Below are 18614 nucleotides of genomic sequence, written 5' to 3' on the forward strand. Positions count from 1 at the left end.
AAGAAGAATGAGGGGGGAAAAAAAAAAACAAACAAACAAACAAAAAGTTATAACTTATAGGCAATAATATTTGTACTTGTTATTAATTGTTAGGGAAAAGCCTATGGTGCGCACCCCTTATATGGCATGCACTCTATTATAAAAATATGTAATCATGTCATAAATTAGCGTAATAAAATATCCAAAATTTTATGGTTGGTGTTGCAAAATTTAGTAGTTTGGTTACAACATTTTTTGTTACGTCAATTTGTGATGAGATTACGCATTTTGTGTAAGAGTGTTCAAAAGAATCGGTGGAACCAGTAAACCAATCCAATCCGGTCCAAATCGCCAGTTTGGTTTGAATTTTTTAGTTACAGTTCTAGTTTTGAAAATGGTGGAATTGTTTAAATCGGCCCGATTTCAAACCAAACCGGACCATTGCATATTTGTTAATTATTTTTTATATTTTTATAATAAAAAAATTAAAACATAAAATATTTCTTTTAAGCTTTGAACACTAGCCATTGTTGTAAAATTGATAAATTGTAACCGATTTAACTATATTAATTATTATTAATTTATTAACGAACATAAAAGACAAATAATATTTATTGTTATATAAAATTCTTAAAACCGTAAATCAAACCGAACCAAACCAGTTTCTATGGTTCAGTTCTGGTTCGATTCCACAGGTTGACGCTTCGGTTATGGTTTCAATTTTTCTGGAATGGTAAAAAATGGTTTGGTTCCTGATTTACTCTAAAACTGGATTAATTCAATCTATGTACACTCCTAATTTTACATTTAATATTAAGAAATTTTATGATAAAATTACTCATTTTTTAGTAGGGTACACATAGTATAGATATACACTTGCCAAGCAAAAAAGAACTTTTAGAATATGAAGATATCTTTACTATTTCCACCACTATAATAGGTTAATAAATGGGAAATTTAACCAAAACTCCTCCATTGGATCTTTATTTGGTGAAAAAGACAGTCTAATTTATTTTATTTCATAAACCCTTTAAGGAGAAAATACATAATTGAGTAAGAACAAAGTAATATATATATATATATATATATATTCTTAGACAATATTGCCAGAGTAACATGTTACTATGAATCAGAATAACATGTTACTGTCAAGCAAAGTAACATGTTACTGTTGCTATTTACATTAATTTCGATGATAATAATTTATTTTTTTTTAAGAATTTCATAGTCAACCTGGATTTTATTTAATAGATTTTGATAAGAGAATTCTAAAAATATTAATTTTATTAAAAATCGACATCTACCCCAAAAGTTATATTATTTTAAAGTTTAATATTTTGATAATAATAGTATGTTTTGGACTTTTCAATTTTTTTTTTTTTTTTTTTTTTTTTACTTATCCTTAATATATTAAAATTTTATTATAAGACGGTTTCAACCAAATCCCCCTTAATAAATAGGTTAAGAAAGACTATCACCATAATACAACTCTTTCAACCCCACACGTTCCTTCAAAGCATGTTTCACAAAAGGAAAGGCAATAAACAAAAGAGATCAAGCCTCAAACGCTGAAACAATGAAGCAATAAAGCAAAAGAAAAACGAAGAAGAAATAACATCATCAGAGAAAGATCAACACAATGATATTGACAGATTATCAGATTTGCCCGAACACATTATTCACTGTAGGGGGGTTCAAGGTTAGAGAGGTGATTAGAGAGGCAAAACTATGCTAATGGTCCAATAATGGCAAAAGTGGCTGGAGAATGAGTAGCAGCAACAGTATGGGAGTTGGAGAAAGTGCAGCTGGGTGAGGGTGAAACAAGTAGCTCAAGAAGAAGTGTATGGCAGTACCAAAATGGGTAGCATCTCCCCAAATCCCCAAAATTCTTCTTATTGAAACTTAGAAAATGGGTCATATTTATAGGATTTTCCTTGGTGCTAAGAGGACACCAAGTGGCCAAATAGAGACAAGACATGTGTCCCAAAGGATCGCATAGAATATTCTGCCTTGAGCCACCAAACTGAAGATGCCACTTGTCCCTCTGCATGTACTGTGTACTATTTGTTTGCCTTCACAACTACCTTTTTTAGCCTCAGCAAGTGTAATTGTGACGGGAGTGTTTAGCATTGCAACTCCCTTTTGAGCCTCAGCAAGTGTAGTTGCGGCGGGAGTGTTTGCTGTTGCGCTTGCCTTCTCAGCTCGAACCTCAACAAGTGCACTTGCAACGGCGAACCTTGCCACTGCACTTGCATTCTCAGTTCTATTTGGCCAGTACATGCATTCTCAGGACTCCATAGTCTGCTATCAGCCATGTTCGTGTTCACCTCAGCGAAGCCTCCACCCTTAGCCACTTAACCACAAACTCCCTAGCTTCCCAGGGTGAAGGCCACAGCCAAGCCTACTATCAGCCATGTTGTGCCTTAGTACCAAGCCCAAGGGGGCCTCCTTAGTCCTGCATGTGTGACTAAGGCAGGTCCATGAGCTGGGTAATGGAAAGGAAGTCCCTTATGTTCGGGTTACCTTGCTCCCATCTTCGCGGGATCGCCGTGGTAAACTAGTATCTCTGGGCTTGCTATCAGCTCCAACCAGTAAGTCTTGGGGCCTGCTATCAGCGCCAAGTTAAATGCACTTTGGGACCTGCTATCATCCCTAGGCTAGTAATGCCTTGGGGCTTGCTATCAGTGCCAAGCATTAGCCTTTACTTGCAGAGGGAGGTCTCTCTCAAAGGCTGCTATCACCTTGGCAGGATATTCCCTCTGCAACTTAGTTGCTGCGGTCGTAGTTGCTGCAATAGTCATTTCCCGCGGCAAGTTCAAACGGCAGGACCGAAAATATTAGAGATGGCGGCACCGACAGAATGCCTGCGCAACTTGGGCACTGCAAGTATTGCCTCTGCAACTTAGTTGCTTCGGTTTTCTCATTTCCTTAGCAACTCCAGATGGCTATGGTACCGACATTACTTGGAATGGTGGCGGCACCAACATTACTTGGGATGGCGGCGTTAGGACGAAGTGCCTCAGCAACTTTCTCGCTGCACATGTTCCCTCTGTAACTTCACCGCTGCAAGTGTTGCTTCCACAACTTGACTTAGGCATTTTCCTTTGTGGAGTCTGCTTAGACCGTTGGCGGGTTGAACCTACTTCGGCCCATTGTTGGCCCACTTCCCTTGGGCTTTTGCCCATGCTTCTTTGTCATTCCTAGTTGCCTCTTTGGGGCGACCTCAGTGCTTAGGCCCATACTTAGTTTGGGGCTTAATTTCTGACCCTCTACATTCACCAAATTCTTCTTTGCCTTCCTTTAGCCAACACGATCAGTACCAAATCACTATTGAGGCGGTGGTGGCAGACCATGTGGCCTTCGTGCCCTATTCTCTACTTCGACAAGTACTGCTTCCACGCAAACTACTTCGAATTTGTTGGTGATGATGGGAAAAGGAGAAAATTAAGAAATGAATAATAATCTTTTTCAGTAATTAAATTTCCTTACACATTTGTGTATCTTTCTTTTGAAGGTCCAGTATACGGAACTGGAAGCTCATCTTAAATTCATATTGTGACATATTTGAAGAGAAAACCGAGGTGAGAAGTGTTATGATCATTTGTAAGTGTCTTTGTTTGGTTTGGAATTCTTTTTTTTTGTGCTAAATATCTGAGGTTACTTTGTTTAGGTTGATTTGAAGGATAAGTGGAGAAATATGATACGGTGTTAACTTTTCTAAAAGGATTCTGCAGATGTTTGTATTATAGTTGTGGTATACTCTTTTACCCTGCTTTTCTTCTTGCATACCCCTGAGTTCATTTAAGTAAGGTTCTTAAAACATAAAAGGGTTGGCAATAAATTCTAATTTATTTGAAGTATCGTTTCAGAGACTTCTATAGACTGTATATGATATTTGTACATCATGTTCTATACTCGTAGTTAATATCCTAACATGCTAATATTCAAAGAATGATTAGGAGTATAGTTCTTGAAGGTTGATTTTGTCTTCATTGCTTAAATACAGTAACTTTCCACCAACAATATCTCTACACTACTCAAGTTGGAGATTGTTATGCATCTTATACGTGTTTAAAAAAAAATTCGTTGCTTATGTTCTACTAGTTGTTGCTTGTAGGTATAGATATATATATATATATATATTAAAGACTCAAAAATTGTTGGAATAAAGCTCCCCTGCCCTTTCTTTGTTTGTGAATACACGAATATGTCATGCATTTTTTTTTTTTTTTGATCAACTTGAATGTGTTATGCATAATAAAGCTTCCCAAGCATAGGTGGGTTTTGGGTTCAACTTGCTTGGTTCTGCAAAATTTGGGGAGGCACTAGTATGGCTTGAGATGGAACTGAACCAAAGAACCTTTTTCCACCATCACTTAGCATACTTGTTAGCAGCATAGTGACTTGGCTTTATAATTTTGTCATTGGATTGTGTTTTTTATATTAAAAAACCTCAACAAGAAAAACATTAGCTATTTTATTAACCTATTTTAGTTTCAAGAATTTGAAGTGTCTAACCTCTTATATTTTGGTGAAACATTGCCTAAAATTAATGTTTCGTAACAAAGAAGAGACTAAACATCTGTGCTGACTGAGTCATAGGTGTAGTTTTAATTGGCAAACTCAGGTTGTTGATCTGATTACTTTATGTTGCAAAAATCATACTTCTGCTTCTTTTTTGTCTTGAAAGTAGTAATTCATCTTTTATAGACTAACTGAAACATATCCCAGGGAACCTTCTGTGTAGCATCATGGCAAGGAATAGAAGTTGCTGAGAAAAAACTTGGGAAAGAAGTGACTGCTGATGAGGATAAAGTGTGAGGTGTCCATATGATGGCATTTTCATTTTGTTTACATTATTTTCTCAACTTTTGGTTTCATTTTGCTTTTTGTTGATTTTGCGCAGGAGGGCTTTCAGAGATGAGCTTGAATTGCTTTAGAAGATACGACATCCAAATGTAGTCCAATTTCTGGGTGCTGTAACACAAAGTACCCCAATGATGATTGTGACAGAATATTTACCCAAGGTCTTTCTCAATTTTTTGAGTACGCACTTCTTATTAAGTGGCACTTGATAGTCTTAAACTTTTTGCTGATTTCCAGCTTATTAGATTGCAGATTTAATATTCTTTATTGTTTATGGAGCAGTAGGAGTTCTTCTCGTCCTAGCTATTTATCCCTGTAATTGCAGTTGGTGTTGTTTTTGCTATTTCCAATTCTTTCTTACCCTTTGCTGAATTTGACCTTTTCTTAATGCTTGTGTTTCAAATATATATTCAATCTTTGAACTTCAATTTTTATGGTGGTTCGTGTCAACAGAAGGTGAATTCTTTTGATATGTCTTCCATCTCAGAATTGGACTGCTATTTACACTGAGCAATGCTTTTTATATCTTTTAACATGTCATTTAATGTTGTATATGGATGTGAAGATTCCATCTAGCAAGTGCTTCTCGTTTTGATTTTTTCATACAATATGCAACTGACATGATCCTTTCACTCATCTTGAAGGGATATCCTGTTGTGTTTTCATAAACTTGTTCTCTTATCCTAGTGCTATGTAAATTGCAAGGTGATCTTCGTGATTTCTTAAAGAGAAAAGGAGCCCTAAAACCTACAACAGCAGTGATATTTGCTCTTGATATTGCAAGGTTCATTTTCCGTTTTGTACTAGATTACCATTGCTCAACATGCCTTGTTTAGAAGATTTTATCAAATGATTTGACTTTTCATTTTCGATGTTTATTTCCATCTTTTAACTAAATTTTATCGTCATTAGCAGATATAATTACACATTCAAAATAAGTGGTTTGAGCTTGTTGAACTTGACTGATAGTACTAATAGGTTGCAATAGTAGCTTTAGAATTTGATGTAACTTTTTTTGATGTAGGGTAAAACAATGCTGACTTAAAGGTTAACTTTGACAGGGATTATGGATATGGTTGATACCATTGGTGCGAAACATAACAACCCATTAGTGACAAAAACTAAATAGTAACATTGATGTATATGTTGTGGTTGGTAGGAATGATTTTTGGAGTTGGGACACATAATGTAAACATATTAAAGGTTGAAAGGAGCTCTGTTTTATTAATAGGGTTGGAAGTAACAAGAGTTGAAAATGATTGAAAGGGCTGAGATTTTGATACATTTCTGCAAGAGACGTTGCTAGAATTGGTAATCTTTTGTGAAGCTTGAACAACTGTGAATCTCACACCCTACATTTGTAGTTATCTAGTTCCTCAATAGAATTCACTTTAATACAAATGACCTGGAAAGGTTGATGTGGATCAAACTTTGACAACAACACTTTTTAGTAATCTGTTTGAAGTTCTGAACAATTGATTTTGTTTATTTAGGCCTTGTTGTCTTTCTTTGAGATGTTAAGATGCCAAAAACCTCTTTTGAGGTTCTAGATTATTTGTTTGAGAATGAAAAATTACTTTTCAACATTATGTCGGACTAGGATTTCTTAAATTGAGTTGTTGGACATGTGCCAAAGGTTCAATCAATTTATGGCTCCTCTCTTTTTTCTTTTCTTTTTTTTTCTCTCTCTCTCTCTCTCTAGCTCATTGAATGCTGAAGATTTTATTTATTTGGTGTTACCTGCAGTTGACTTCAATACTTCTACTTACATAATTTTTTGGTGATTTTTTCAAGGAGATGAATTACTTGCATGAGAATAGACCTGAAGCAATAATTCACCATGGTCTTGAACCTTCGTAAGTTATCTAGATAAGCTAGTATTTTTTTTTCTTTCCTTTTTATCCCAACCCCCTCTTTTTTGTTTTGTTTTTTGTTACCAATCTCTGCCTATATATACATGAAAAAATGTATATACTGTATATACATGAAAAAATGTTTTTTGTTACCAATCTCTGCGTGTATATACATGAAAAAATCTCTGCCTATATATACATGAAAAAATGTTTTTTGTTATCAATCTCTGCTTGTATTTACTTTCCATGTTTTCATTCAAAAGAAAAAAAAAAGAAAAAGGAACGCCAGTTTAGTTGAAGAAGACATTAAATCACATAACCGGCAGAAAAACATCTCAGTTGTTCGAGTAAAGGTATATAGTTTCTTTATGTTTCAAATTGAAATTGTATACTTTGATTTTGTTACTTAATTTTAATTGTAATTGTAGGAAACAAATAAGAATAATGGAGTTCCAGCAATCCATGGATGGGCAATGAGACACTGAAATTGCAATAGGATGTCATTGTGGCATGAGCATACTGGAGGAAGAGCTGAAGAACTGTTCCAAGAGCCTTATACCTTGTTATTTTCTTTGATTTCTTGGTTCTTTTAATTTTTGGTGAGAGCAACTTCAAGAGTGGTTTGAGATTGAATTTGTAGTGATTTTTTTTTTTTGCCAAATCACAGTTGTACATACCATTGCTCTTATATACAGGTAGTTAAATTCCCAAGCTTTCTTCTTAGTTAAATTCTTCGGCTGTGTTATGCTAAATTTTAGTTAAATTATTTACCTGTGTTATGCTAGATTTCAGAATCCCACCAAAAAAAAAAAGTGGCGTTTTTGAAAAAACGCTAGTAAATGATGTCATCATGATGTCATGTGACGGAAAGTAGTTGGCGTCAAAATTTTCGCGATGTTTTTTAAAATGTTGCCTAATGTTTTTAGCGACGTTTTTAAACCGTTGTAAAGCTATTACGGCAACTGTATTAGCGACGAAAATATTAAATGTTGCTATAACTTATGATGGCATTTTTGAAATGCCGCCAAAAATCAATTTTCCTGCAGTGATTTTTACAAAGATCTTTGAAGAAGAAAAAGAAATGTGTTAATGGGTACTACAACATTGACAAGTTCGGCCTTCGAATCCCCTCTTCTGATTACCATCCTGATTCTGATTCCATCATCACCGAGTGGGTGAAATTTGCTTTGGAATCCAATGTCAAAGAGTTGGATCTTCGGATCAAAAGAGTTGGTTATGATTCAACTTCTTTCAGTATTTACAAAAGGTTAGTAGATGATGTTTTTGTTGCTCAATCAATCACTGTATTGTATTTGGAATACTGTAGAATCAAACCCAGTTGTTCTATAATCCTACCTTGTTTAAAAAAGCCGACTTTGAGTGAAGCCAAGATCACAGACAATGTTTTCAAGAAACTCTTCAAAGGCTGCCCATTGATTCATGAGTACTTGTGTGTTGAGTTCTGTAAAGACTTGCAACATGTTAGTTGTATATTATTATAGATGTATCTTATCTATTTGTATTGTATCTTTCTCTATCTCTATCTCATTCTAGTCTTATCTCTATCCTTTTCTGTACCTATCTAGGTTTCCTTTCTGCCTATATATACAGGCTTCTCCTATTGTATTATTCATTCAATTTAATATACAGTCTCTCTATTTTTCAAAACATGATATCAGAGCCTAGGGTTCTTTCCTAGCATTTTTTTTCCTCTCGTTTTTTTTCTTTGGCAGCTTGTTTCTGTTCTCTGTCCGTTTCTGCTAGATTCTGCATATCTAGTCCATTCTTGTTTCAACGTTTGGACTATACCTACCTCTTCGTTTCTTCACGACGAATTCAACGCCACCAGATTCACCTCCATCAGAGTTAGCACGCACCCTTACACGCCTCCCAAAGACAAGCGCGTCGGTTGACGCCGCCTCCACTCTCAGCACGCTCCAGCACGCGTTGTCTCAGCCGGCTTCCTTTGGCTTGCCCATCGACTTCCGCATCAGCCACCTTTCCGCACCAAAGCCTCAGCCGCTCCGACGTTGGGTTGCCCATCGGCTTCCGCATCAACCGATCTCGGCTTCCGCATCAACCAACCTCGGCTTCCACCCTAGCGCCTTAGCCTCTCTGTCGTCTGTTTGTCCATTGGCTTCCGCGTCAGCCGACCTCGGCTTTTGCCTCAGCCGCATCTCCTTGGCTTCCGGTCGACTTCCCTTAGCCGTTTTCCCTGTTTTCTCAGTCGCTGACGTCATCTCTTCTCAGCCGCTGATCTCAGTTCTACTCCAGCACTGCCTCGCTGCTGACATCATCACAACCATAGTCCTGTCATCCGTCCTACTTGTCCCTAAAGTTTTTTAGCCTTCTGAATCTGTTGGTGCCCTCCGTTTTGGCATTTATGGATTGTATAGAGAACATCTAATCTATTTATGTTATCGTTGATGGGTCTAATTATGTTAGTTTGGCTCAAGCTCTCTCTAGTTTCATCAAAGGCAAATGCCTTTGGCGGATCATTATTGGTGCTCTTCCCAAACCCCACCAGAAGGAGGATGAGACGGACTCTGCATTCGATGACCGTCTTGACGAATGGGAAAGTAAGAATTATCAAATTATTATATGGTTCCGGACTACCTCAGTTCCTTCCATTCACCTTCAATTTGAACGCTTTCAAGATGATGATTCCCTTGCCACTCCTACCAAAGCAATTTGGGATTTCTTGAAGGAACGTTATCAGACCACTGGACATGCTCATCAGTAGCAACTGTTGCAGACTCTTCATCACATGCGCCATGCACTCGGTCAGTCTCTTAATGACTTCCTATCCCAAATGTCGTCTATTTGGGACTAGCTCGCTCTTTCTGAACCTCCATGGGCTCATTTTGATGATGCATAGCTCTTTATTACTTATCGGAATCATCAGCGACTGTTACAATTTCTTATGGCTCTTCATAGCACTTTTGAGCCTGTACGTGTTTCTGTGCTTCATCATTTGCCCTTGCCCACTTTAGAGCAAGCCATTACTGATCTCCTATCAGAGGAGACTCGTTTTGGGAGTCCTAGATCTCAAGACATGGATTTTGTTCTTGCTACGCCATCTTCTCAGAGTTCCTCATTTTCACAGCCAATCATATGCAGTTATTGTCGCAACCGGGGCCTGCCAGCCAATCATTCTCTTGTTCACTGCCAGGTTCACGATTTCTTGACTTGTCACAAGATTGCTCCGGGCCACCTCCAAATCAATTGTCCTCGAGCTCCTTCCACTACTTCATCTAAGAAGGGGGCTTCTCGTTCTGGGTCTCAGTCCAAATCTGGCCACGGTTCTCGTTCTGCTGCTGTTGCCTTTGAGGGTTCTTCTGCTCCTTCCTTCTCTATGGATAATATTGAGTCCATTATCCACCAGGTGCTCAACAAATCTGGTACTCCTCCCTCTACTGCTCTTTCAATAACCTCAGGTAACTCTTCATGGTATTTTGATTCCGCATGCTGTAATCACATGACTTCTGACTCCACTCTTTTTTCTTCTTTGTCATCATCCTCTTTTGCTCCCACTATACACACTACTGATGGTTCACATATGCCCGTTAGTCATATTGGCAAAATCTCTACTTCCACCGTGTCTCTTTCTGATGCTTACCATATTCCTTCTCTTAAAATGAACCTTATCTCTGTTGATCAATTATGTGAACTTGGTCTAACTATGACCTTCTCTGCTAATGGTTGTTTGGTGCAGGACCCTCAGACGAGACAAATCCTTGGGATAGGCCGTAAGCATGGACGTCTGTTCGAGCTTATCCATCTTCGTAGTCCGCACAAATCATCTACTGTTGCTGCTGCATCTACTACGTCTTCTTTTCATCTTTGGCATTGTCGCTTAGGACATGTCTCTGTTAGTCGCTTGAAAATTTTAGTTTCTAGTGGTCAGTTAGGTCGTGTCCGTCTTGAAGATGTCGATTGTTTATCTTGTCAAATTGCTAAACAACATGCCTTACTGTAACAAGCCCGCGGGGGACCTCGCCACAGCTCGAACTCGACTTGTAGTTACGGTTCTAAGTCTGAACCAAAGAGTCCAAATCCGGCAAATCGTTTTTGAGAAAACTGATTTTGAAAGAAGTGCCAAACATGGACTGCTTTGCCAGATACAGAGTCGCCACCTAAATATTTTATTTTGGGAAATTTAGGAAACCCTGACTCGGTGCCAAAAGGCCACGTGTCCGTCATCACCAAAGTTGCCTCGGCTCGAGAACTTGGGTATGATTGGGGAAGGTCACTTCGTGAGCACCCCCGCTCGCCCGGTCATAGACCGGCCTCTACTAACCATGATATCAATTTTTGAAAACGTTGTGAGTTCTTATTCCGGTTATTAGCCTAGGTTACTATGTGATGCTCGCAGCATATAAGTATAGACTGGATCACTTGAATTGGAACAAAACACTTCATGTTTGTTTATTGAAAGATGGTTTGCTACTCGCAAGTAGGCTTAAAATGCAGATTTTGCCACCCGCAGGTGGGCTTAGAAAAGATGGTTTTGCCACTATCTAGTGGGCTTAAAACAAACATTTGATGATTTATTCCAATCTAAGTAACCCAACCTTCATCCACAGGCATTCAGGCAGTTATATCACATAAGCAATTAGCCTCATAGTAAGCATGCTATTCATGGCATTCACTCACACGCATGCAAGGATGCTAAAGCATAGAACTCACCGAGTACTCCAAGCCAAAACAGGTATTTATTAGAAATCCATGCATGAATCCTAAGTATACAAAAATGCCTAATGCAACACATGCAAAATGCAACTATAGCAGGCTCGGCTACTCTAAACATGGCATATGAAATGCTACAACTAACATGTATTCAATTTGGAATTGAAAGTACAATGCAGTTAGTATGATGCGCCGAGCCCGGTGCATGCAATACAGATGAATGAATGCAAACATGCTATCATACTGTATGCTAATTGAAACATGCCCTAATCTAACCACCAAAAGCAGATAAATAAAAGGGAGAAAGACGTAGGGTTGGAAGACATACAACACACACACGCACACTTATTACAGTTGTGCCCTCGCGCAGAGGGTCCGAATAAATATACAGTCTGAATATTACAGTCCCGAATAAAAGAATATTACAGTCCAAAATATTATAAGATCCTAATTAATTAACAAATTAACTAAGAAAATAAATAAAACTGGCATGCAAGCCAGGGACTGCCTCGCTTCTGATGGATGATGCACGTCCGGGTTGTCTTGCGCGGAAATCCACCGGGATGCCCCAATTAGCCTCTGTTTAGCAGTTATTCTTGGAAAGCGTGCCGGACTCCGAAAAGTTGCTGATTCTTCATTTGCTGCAACAGAGAGCAGGAAAGGGGCATAGCAATGTATTTGCACAGATATATGCATGTCTCGATCCTCGTGCCACCAATCACGCATACCGAGGCATGATGGCCGAGGAGTCGAAATGCACAACTCAATATAAAATTGATGCACATGAAACTACAACTAAAACCTAACTCCATCATGGGTAATCCGGAGTGTCGGTGACTGGGGAATTGAGACACATTCCGTCACTCGGAGTACGAAATATACCTCGTTTCTCGTGCCCGGGCTAACTCCTATTCCGAACACGATGCAATATGCATGATATGCATGAAATGCAACTAAGATACAATCCTAACATACAGAATACTATGGGATGACATGCTTCGAAATGCGTGCACTCAGGCACGCAAATCGAGAAAATGGCAGAATGCAATGTAAATGAGGTGCCTCGAAATGCGTGCACACGGGCACACGAACCGAGGCGATGGCAAAATACAAAGAAAATGAGATGCCTCGAAGTGCGTGCACACGGGCACGCAAACCAAGGCGATGGCAAAATGCGATGAAATGACATGGAAATGACAAATGGGCTTATACCAACATGAGTGAGCCTCAGCCACACTCACATAGGATGTCGGCTGATAAAAATGAAGTGCCTTGAAATGCGTGCACACGGGCACGCAAACCGAGGCAATGATAAAATGCAATGAAATGACATGGAAATGACAAATAGGCTTATACCAACATGAGTGAGCCTCAGCCACACTCACATAGGATGCCGGTGGATAAAAATGAAGTGCCTCGAAATGCGTGCACACGGGCACGCAAACCGAGGCAATGATAAAATGCAATGAAATGACATGGAAATGACAAATGGGCTTATACCAACATGAGTGAGCCTCAGCCACACTCACATAGGATGCCGTCGGATAAAAATGAAGTGCCTCAAAATGCGTGCACACGGGCACGCAAACCGAGGCGATGATGGAATGCGATGAAATGGCATGAAAACATGATATGGGCTTATACCAACATGAGTGAGCCTCAGCCACACTCACATGGGATGCTGACGGATAAAAATGAAGTGCCTCGAAATGCGTGCACACGGGCACGCAAACCGAGGCGATGATGGAATGTGATGAAATGGCATGAAAACATGATATGGGCTTATACCAACATGAGTGAGCCTCAGCCACACTCACATGGGATGCCGACGGATAAAAATGAAGTGCCTCGAAATGCGTGCACACGGGCACGCAAACCGAGGCAATGCAAAAATGCGAACTATGGCATGGGAAATGGTATGTAAACATGGTAATGGATTTTCAGCATTAAAATATGAGGGAAAACAGTCCCGAAATGAAGCGAAATGACATGAAATGCAAGGAAATGTCCCGAAATGTGAATTTAGGCACCCGAAATGGCCTATAGCTATGCTAAACATGCACAATATGGACATGCAATGCAGAGACAGAAGCTAGACAGTCCCAAAATATGCACTTTCACAGTTATAAACATGGCCAAACAGCAAACATAGGTAGGGGAAAAATGGCATGCAAGAATAGGGGCCAAAAGAGGGGTAATGAAGCAAGTGATATAAGCAAAACCCAAACTGAAAAATTTCCTTCTACAGCACTGAAGGTGGACCAAAAATATGAACATTTACAGTATATGGAAGCCTCAAAATCAGTATACAAATATGCTAAAAATGTGATGCAAAACAAGGCTCAAAAGGTGCTATAACATGAAGTATGCAAAATAATCACCAAACAGAAAAAGAGTGTTAATGAAACATGAAGTATAGGCTAAAATAAGACTATCTCTAGGCCTGTAAAATGGTCGAAAACAAAATCATGGTAGGCTAACTAAACATGCAAGAAAACGAACCAAAAGAGAGATATAACATGAAGTGGCATATGGAGGCCCCAAACCATGAAAGGACCTAAATGAAAAATGAAGAATGGACCAAAATAAGGACTTTTTCAGAACTGTAAAATGGCCAAAAACAAAAGCATGATAGGCTGCCATTGCATGCAAGAATGGGGAAGAAAAGAGGAGTATAAAGGTAGGTATATCATTGAAGTCCCAAATGGTGTTGAGCCCTTCTTCAATGTTGAAGAGGGGCTCAAAATAAGCCTAATATCAGTTTACAACATGCTCGAAAATAAATTTCTCATGGGCCAAAAATAGCATGCAAAACTATGATATACAAGAGGGTCAATGAAGCAAGTGTGTCATGGAGGGCTCAAACAGGGTTGAGCCCTTAATGAAAAGTGAAGATGAGCTCAAAATATAGCCCTTTTCAGTTAGGGCCAGAGCTTGAAACAAAAAGCATGGAGGACTTAGAAATAGATCAAGAAAAAGGGTCAAAAGGGTAAAAGTATTACTTACCCTTGAAGACTCAAACTTTTGTTGCTTCTTGGATGAATTTGCAGCTTCTTTGCCCTTTGGGAAACCTTCCTTGTTGCTGGAAATAAGATGGTGGTGGTAGAGCTTGGTGGTGTAGAAGGAATGAAGGTTAGGGACTTAGGGTTTTTTGAAGAATTGAGAAGGAAGAAGATGGAGTTGGCTATGGAAGCTTGAAGGAGAGTTTTTCTAACCCTTGTAAGTGAGGCCACCAGCTGGTTATAAGGGTTCAAAAGGGGGTGTAAAGGTGGGAGAAAAGGAGAGTAAAACTCCCCCACAAAATATCCCCCGGATAAATATCTTGTCTGGGGGATATTGCCCCACAGCTGTAAAGTGCACAGTGCGAGGAACACGGCCGGCCTATCACTTTTGCTGGAGGTGGCCGGCCGGCCACACCACCTAGCCGGCCGGCTAGGGGTCAAAAGGTTCAATGAGATTTTCTGGCCGGCCAGCTACTGGGGAGGTACTCCTATGTGTGTACAACACAACCATGTGGTTAAAAGTCCGAGAAAGTGGGTCCAAGGGGTTCAACATTGGCTCGGAAAGAGGGGGTCAAAAGGGTCAAGTTGAATTACTGGCCGGCCATGAACTTTTAGGGGCCTCTCATGTGTGTAGATCACAGATATGTGGTTGAAAGTTCAAGAATGTGGGCCCAAGGGGTTCAACATTAGCCCGGAAGAAAGGGGTCAAAAGGGTCAGGTAACCTTAATGGCCGGCCACCAACTTTTAGTGGCCTCTCATGTGTGTAGATCACAAATATGTGGTTGAAAGTTGGCAACACTAACCCCAGGGTGTTCAACATTGGCCCGGAAGTCAGAAAAACGGGCGCCGGGAGGCTCCGGAGGAGAGATAACTGGTTGCTGCAACAATTACTAGCCTCCCACCCTTCAGTGACCTTCCTGGTGATAAAACAGAGGTACCTGCCAAAAATGAACGAAAACCGACGCAAAACGAATGTTCGGGGGCCAAAACACGCAGTTCGGGGCCCCGAAAACTGCCCGTTAAACACCGAAAGTGGCGTTCGGCCACGAAGTGGGTTTCTCAGACCCCAGTGTCCCTCAAAAGGGAGAAAATAAGATGTATGCCAAAAATCAGAGCAAACGGAGATGGTTAGGCGGTCCCGAACCGAGGCACACGGCCTGACGGCTCCGAAAACCGAAAACCGGAAACCGGGCTCCGAAATGGGAGAAATGGCCTACGGCCGCCAAATGTAGCCCACGGGCATTGAGAGATAGTCTACGGGACCTATCCCTTCCTTCAGGAAAAGAAACAGAGAAAACCGAGTCTGGTTCGCAAACCGAGACAAGGCACAGAAGAGGGTTCGGAAATCCGGAGGCGGGGCTCGCAGCCAAGACTCTGAAACTTCTGAACGAGCACATTATGCAATATCACCAAGTGCTCAACTGGTGACGTCTGAGTCTCGAGGTCGGTCAAAAATGGGGTGTCTACACTTACCTTTTAATAAAAGTAATTCTATTTTTACTGCTCCTTTTGATCTTGTGCATTCAGATATTTGGGGACCTTCCCCCACACCTACCATGGGGGGATCCAGATATTTTGTGATTTTTGTTGATGATTTTTCTCGCTATACGTGGTTTTTTCTTCTCAAAAATCGCTCTGAACTTAAACAGATTTACTATGATTTCTCTACTATGGTCCGCACTCAGTTTTCTCGTACTATTAAGCTTTTTCATTCTGATAATGCTAAGGAGTACTTGGATTCTGATTTTATTTCTTTTCTTCGAGCTCATGGTACTCTCTCTCATCGATCTTGTGCAGGCACTTTCCAACAAAATGGACGAGCTGAAAGAAAGCACCGTCATATTCTAGACACTATTAATCTACACCATCAATCGTGTCCCCACCCCTGTAATAGCTAACACTTCTCCTTACTAGCGCTTGTATGGTTCTCCTCCTGACGATACCACTCTTAAAGTTTTTGGTTCTGCTTGTTTTGTTCTACTTCAGCCTCATAAACACACTAAACTCGAACCTCGTTCTCGTCTTTGTTGTTTTCTAGGGTATGGTATTGAACATAAAGGGTATCGTTATTGGGACCCTATCTCCAAGCGTCTTCGTATTTCCCGTCATGTGGTCTTCTGGGAACACAAAATGTTAAGTTTCACCTACCACCGTCCACCCACTCACCAGTCTTCACTAATATTTCTGTAGATCTGTTTTCTGATGACTTTGATGCAGATTCTAGCCCCATGCTTCCACAGTCGCCTACGTCCATCGTCCATCCTAAGGATCTTGAGTCAGCTGATGGCCCTATGCCTTCTCCAGCTCCGGGGGAGGTTCCTCCGGAACCTATTTCCATTGAGGTTCCTCCTCCACCTGAGTGTCATTCTACATGGGTAAGGCAACCTTTTGTTCTTCTCCATGATTATATTATTGGTTCCACTGCCTTTTGCTCTCATGAACCTATTTCTTATTAAGAAGCTTCTTCTAGCCCTCTTTGGCAACAAGCTACGACTGATGAACTACATGCGTTCGATCAAACTCATACCTGGGATGTGGTTGATCTTCCTCTTGGAAAGCGTACTATAAGTTACAAATGGGTTTACAAGATCAAAACTCATTCTAATGATTCCATTGAGCGTTACAAAGCTCGCCTTGTCGCCCGGGGATTTAGTCAAGAATATGGGATTGACTATGAGGAAACATTTGCTCCTATTGCTCATCTTACTTCAGTTCGCAGCTTACTTGTCGTTGCTGTTGCTCGCCACTGGCACCTTTCTCAGATGGATGTCAAGAATGAATTTCTCAATGGTGATCTCACTGAGGAAGTTTATATGCAACCCCCTCCTGGTTCTTCTGTTCCTTCAAACAAGGTTTGCAAACTCCGCCGTGCTTTATATGGTTTGAAACAAGCTTCATGTGCCTAGTTTGCCAAGTTCAGCTCTACCATTCATGACTTTGGTTTTTTTTCCAGTGCCCATGATTCTGCCTTTGTAACAACCCATATTCATGTCATAGTCATGTTCATGTTCATGTTCATTTACATAACTTTGTCTTGTTAAGTTTGGATTCATGAATCTTGTCTTGTTTTGCTTAAGTGTTGCTTGCATGCTTTGTTCCTTCCCTGCTATGTCAAGCCTAGGTCATGCCAAGCCTAGGTCACACCTTTGAACCTCTTACCCCTAGGACTATCTTGGAACCACTTTGGTTGACCTCCCCCATCACCTAAGCAAATTGGCCGAGATGTCATCATCTAGGCCGAGGTGTGCATCACCTAGGCCAAGATATGCATCATCTAGGCCGAGATGTCATCATCTAGGCGTCCTAGATCCTTGATCCTTGCACCTAGTGATCTTGTTCCGGGACTGGAATGACCTAGACCAAGGTGTGGCACATCTAGGCCGAGATGTGGCACGGCTTGGCCAAGTGTTATCCTTCCTAGCCGAGATCATTGAGACCTTACTTGCCGAAGCCTATGCCCTTAGCTAAGATCATTACCTGCCGGAGTGCCCATGTCACCTAGCTTGTTGTATACACTTTGTCTTACACATGTCTTGTCTTTCTATCACCTTTTGAGGAGAACCAACCCGGTAGTGCCACGTGTTCCAGCAGAGAGTTAAATCAGCCGATAGAGAGAGAAAACCTATCATTTCTATATCTTTGTTCTAGGTAGAGAGAGAAGCTCCAGGAAGAGGAAGAGGAGTTCTTGAGAGAGGAGTAGATTTTCAAGCTTGATCCCTAGAGATCGAACTGTTAGATTCGTGTTTTAAGGTTAGATTCTTGGTCTACTCTTGTTGTTCTTATTGTTCATCTAGCTGCATTGCATGATCTAGCATGTTTCATGAGCCATGCATTGCTTTGAAGTTCGATTTTAGAAAGAGAAAGTGATATTCATGTGTTCTTGAGGAAAAGCCATGTTTTGATCCGAAAGTTTGTATCAAGATCCATGTTTTCGTGTTTATTTTCATATGATCTTCAAGTATGGGTACCAAGGTCCATGTTTTCGAACTCATAGCATGAAATCCCAGATCTTGTAATAACAAGTTATGATTTTAGCATTCATGTTCTTCATGCTCATGTTCTTCAAGGAGAAAACCCAGATTTCCAGGCTTCATTTCCCTAGGTGTGATCACCGAGACCACTCTTGCTTAGATCACACACCTAGGCCAAGCATCGTATCTCACCTTGGCCTACCTTGTATGATCACTTGCACGTTAGTTTATCTTGCATGCACACCTAGGCCAA

General features: G+C 40.3%; 1 protein-coding gene across 1 annotated transcript; it reads left to right on the forward strand.

The window, feature by feature from the left end:
* Positions 1-9621: 9621 nt before the first annotated feature.
* On the forward strand, positions 9622-17296 carry LOC145796043 (uncharacterized). Its single transcript, XM_082881020.1, has 4 exons — positions 9622-10636; positions 15918-16160; positions 16608-16751; positions 16851-17296. Exons 1-4 carry the CDS (start codon positions 9622-9624, stop codon positions 17294-17296), a joined length of 1848 nt encoding a protein of 615 aa, XP_082737146.1.
* Positions 17297-18614: the final 1318 nt, after the last annotated feature.

This window comes from Camellia sinensis, chromosome 7 (assembly GCF_055761805.1).
Source record: "Camellia sinensis isolate YWXY chromosome 7, ASM5576180v1, whole genome shotgun sequence".
In the NCBI taxonomy this organism is placed as follows: domain Eukaryota; kingdom Viridiplantae; phylum Streptophyta; class Magnoliopsida; order Ericales; family Theaceae; genus Camellia; species Camellia sinensis.

Coding starts and splice junctions, on each gene's coding strand:
- LOC145796043 (XM_082881020.1), top strand. CDS start 9,622: ATGGCTCTTCATAGCACTTTTGAGCCTGTACGTGTTTCTGTGCTTCAT. Junction 16,161..16,607: donor TTCTTTTCTTCGAGCTCATG/GTACTCTCTCTC, acceptor ACTTTGATGCAG/ATTCTAGCCCCATGCTTCCA. Junction 16,752..16,850: donor GGTTCCTCCTCCACCTGAGT/GTCATTCTACAT, acceptor CTTATTAAGAAG/CTTCTTCTAGCCCTCTTTGG.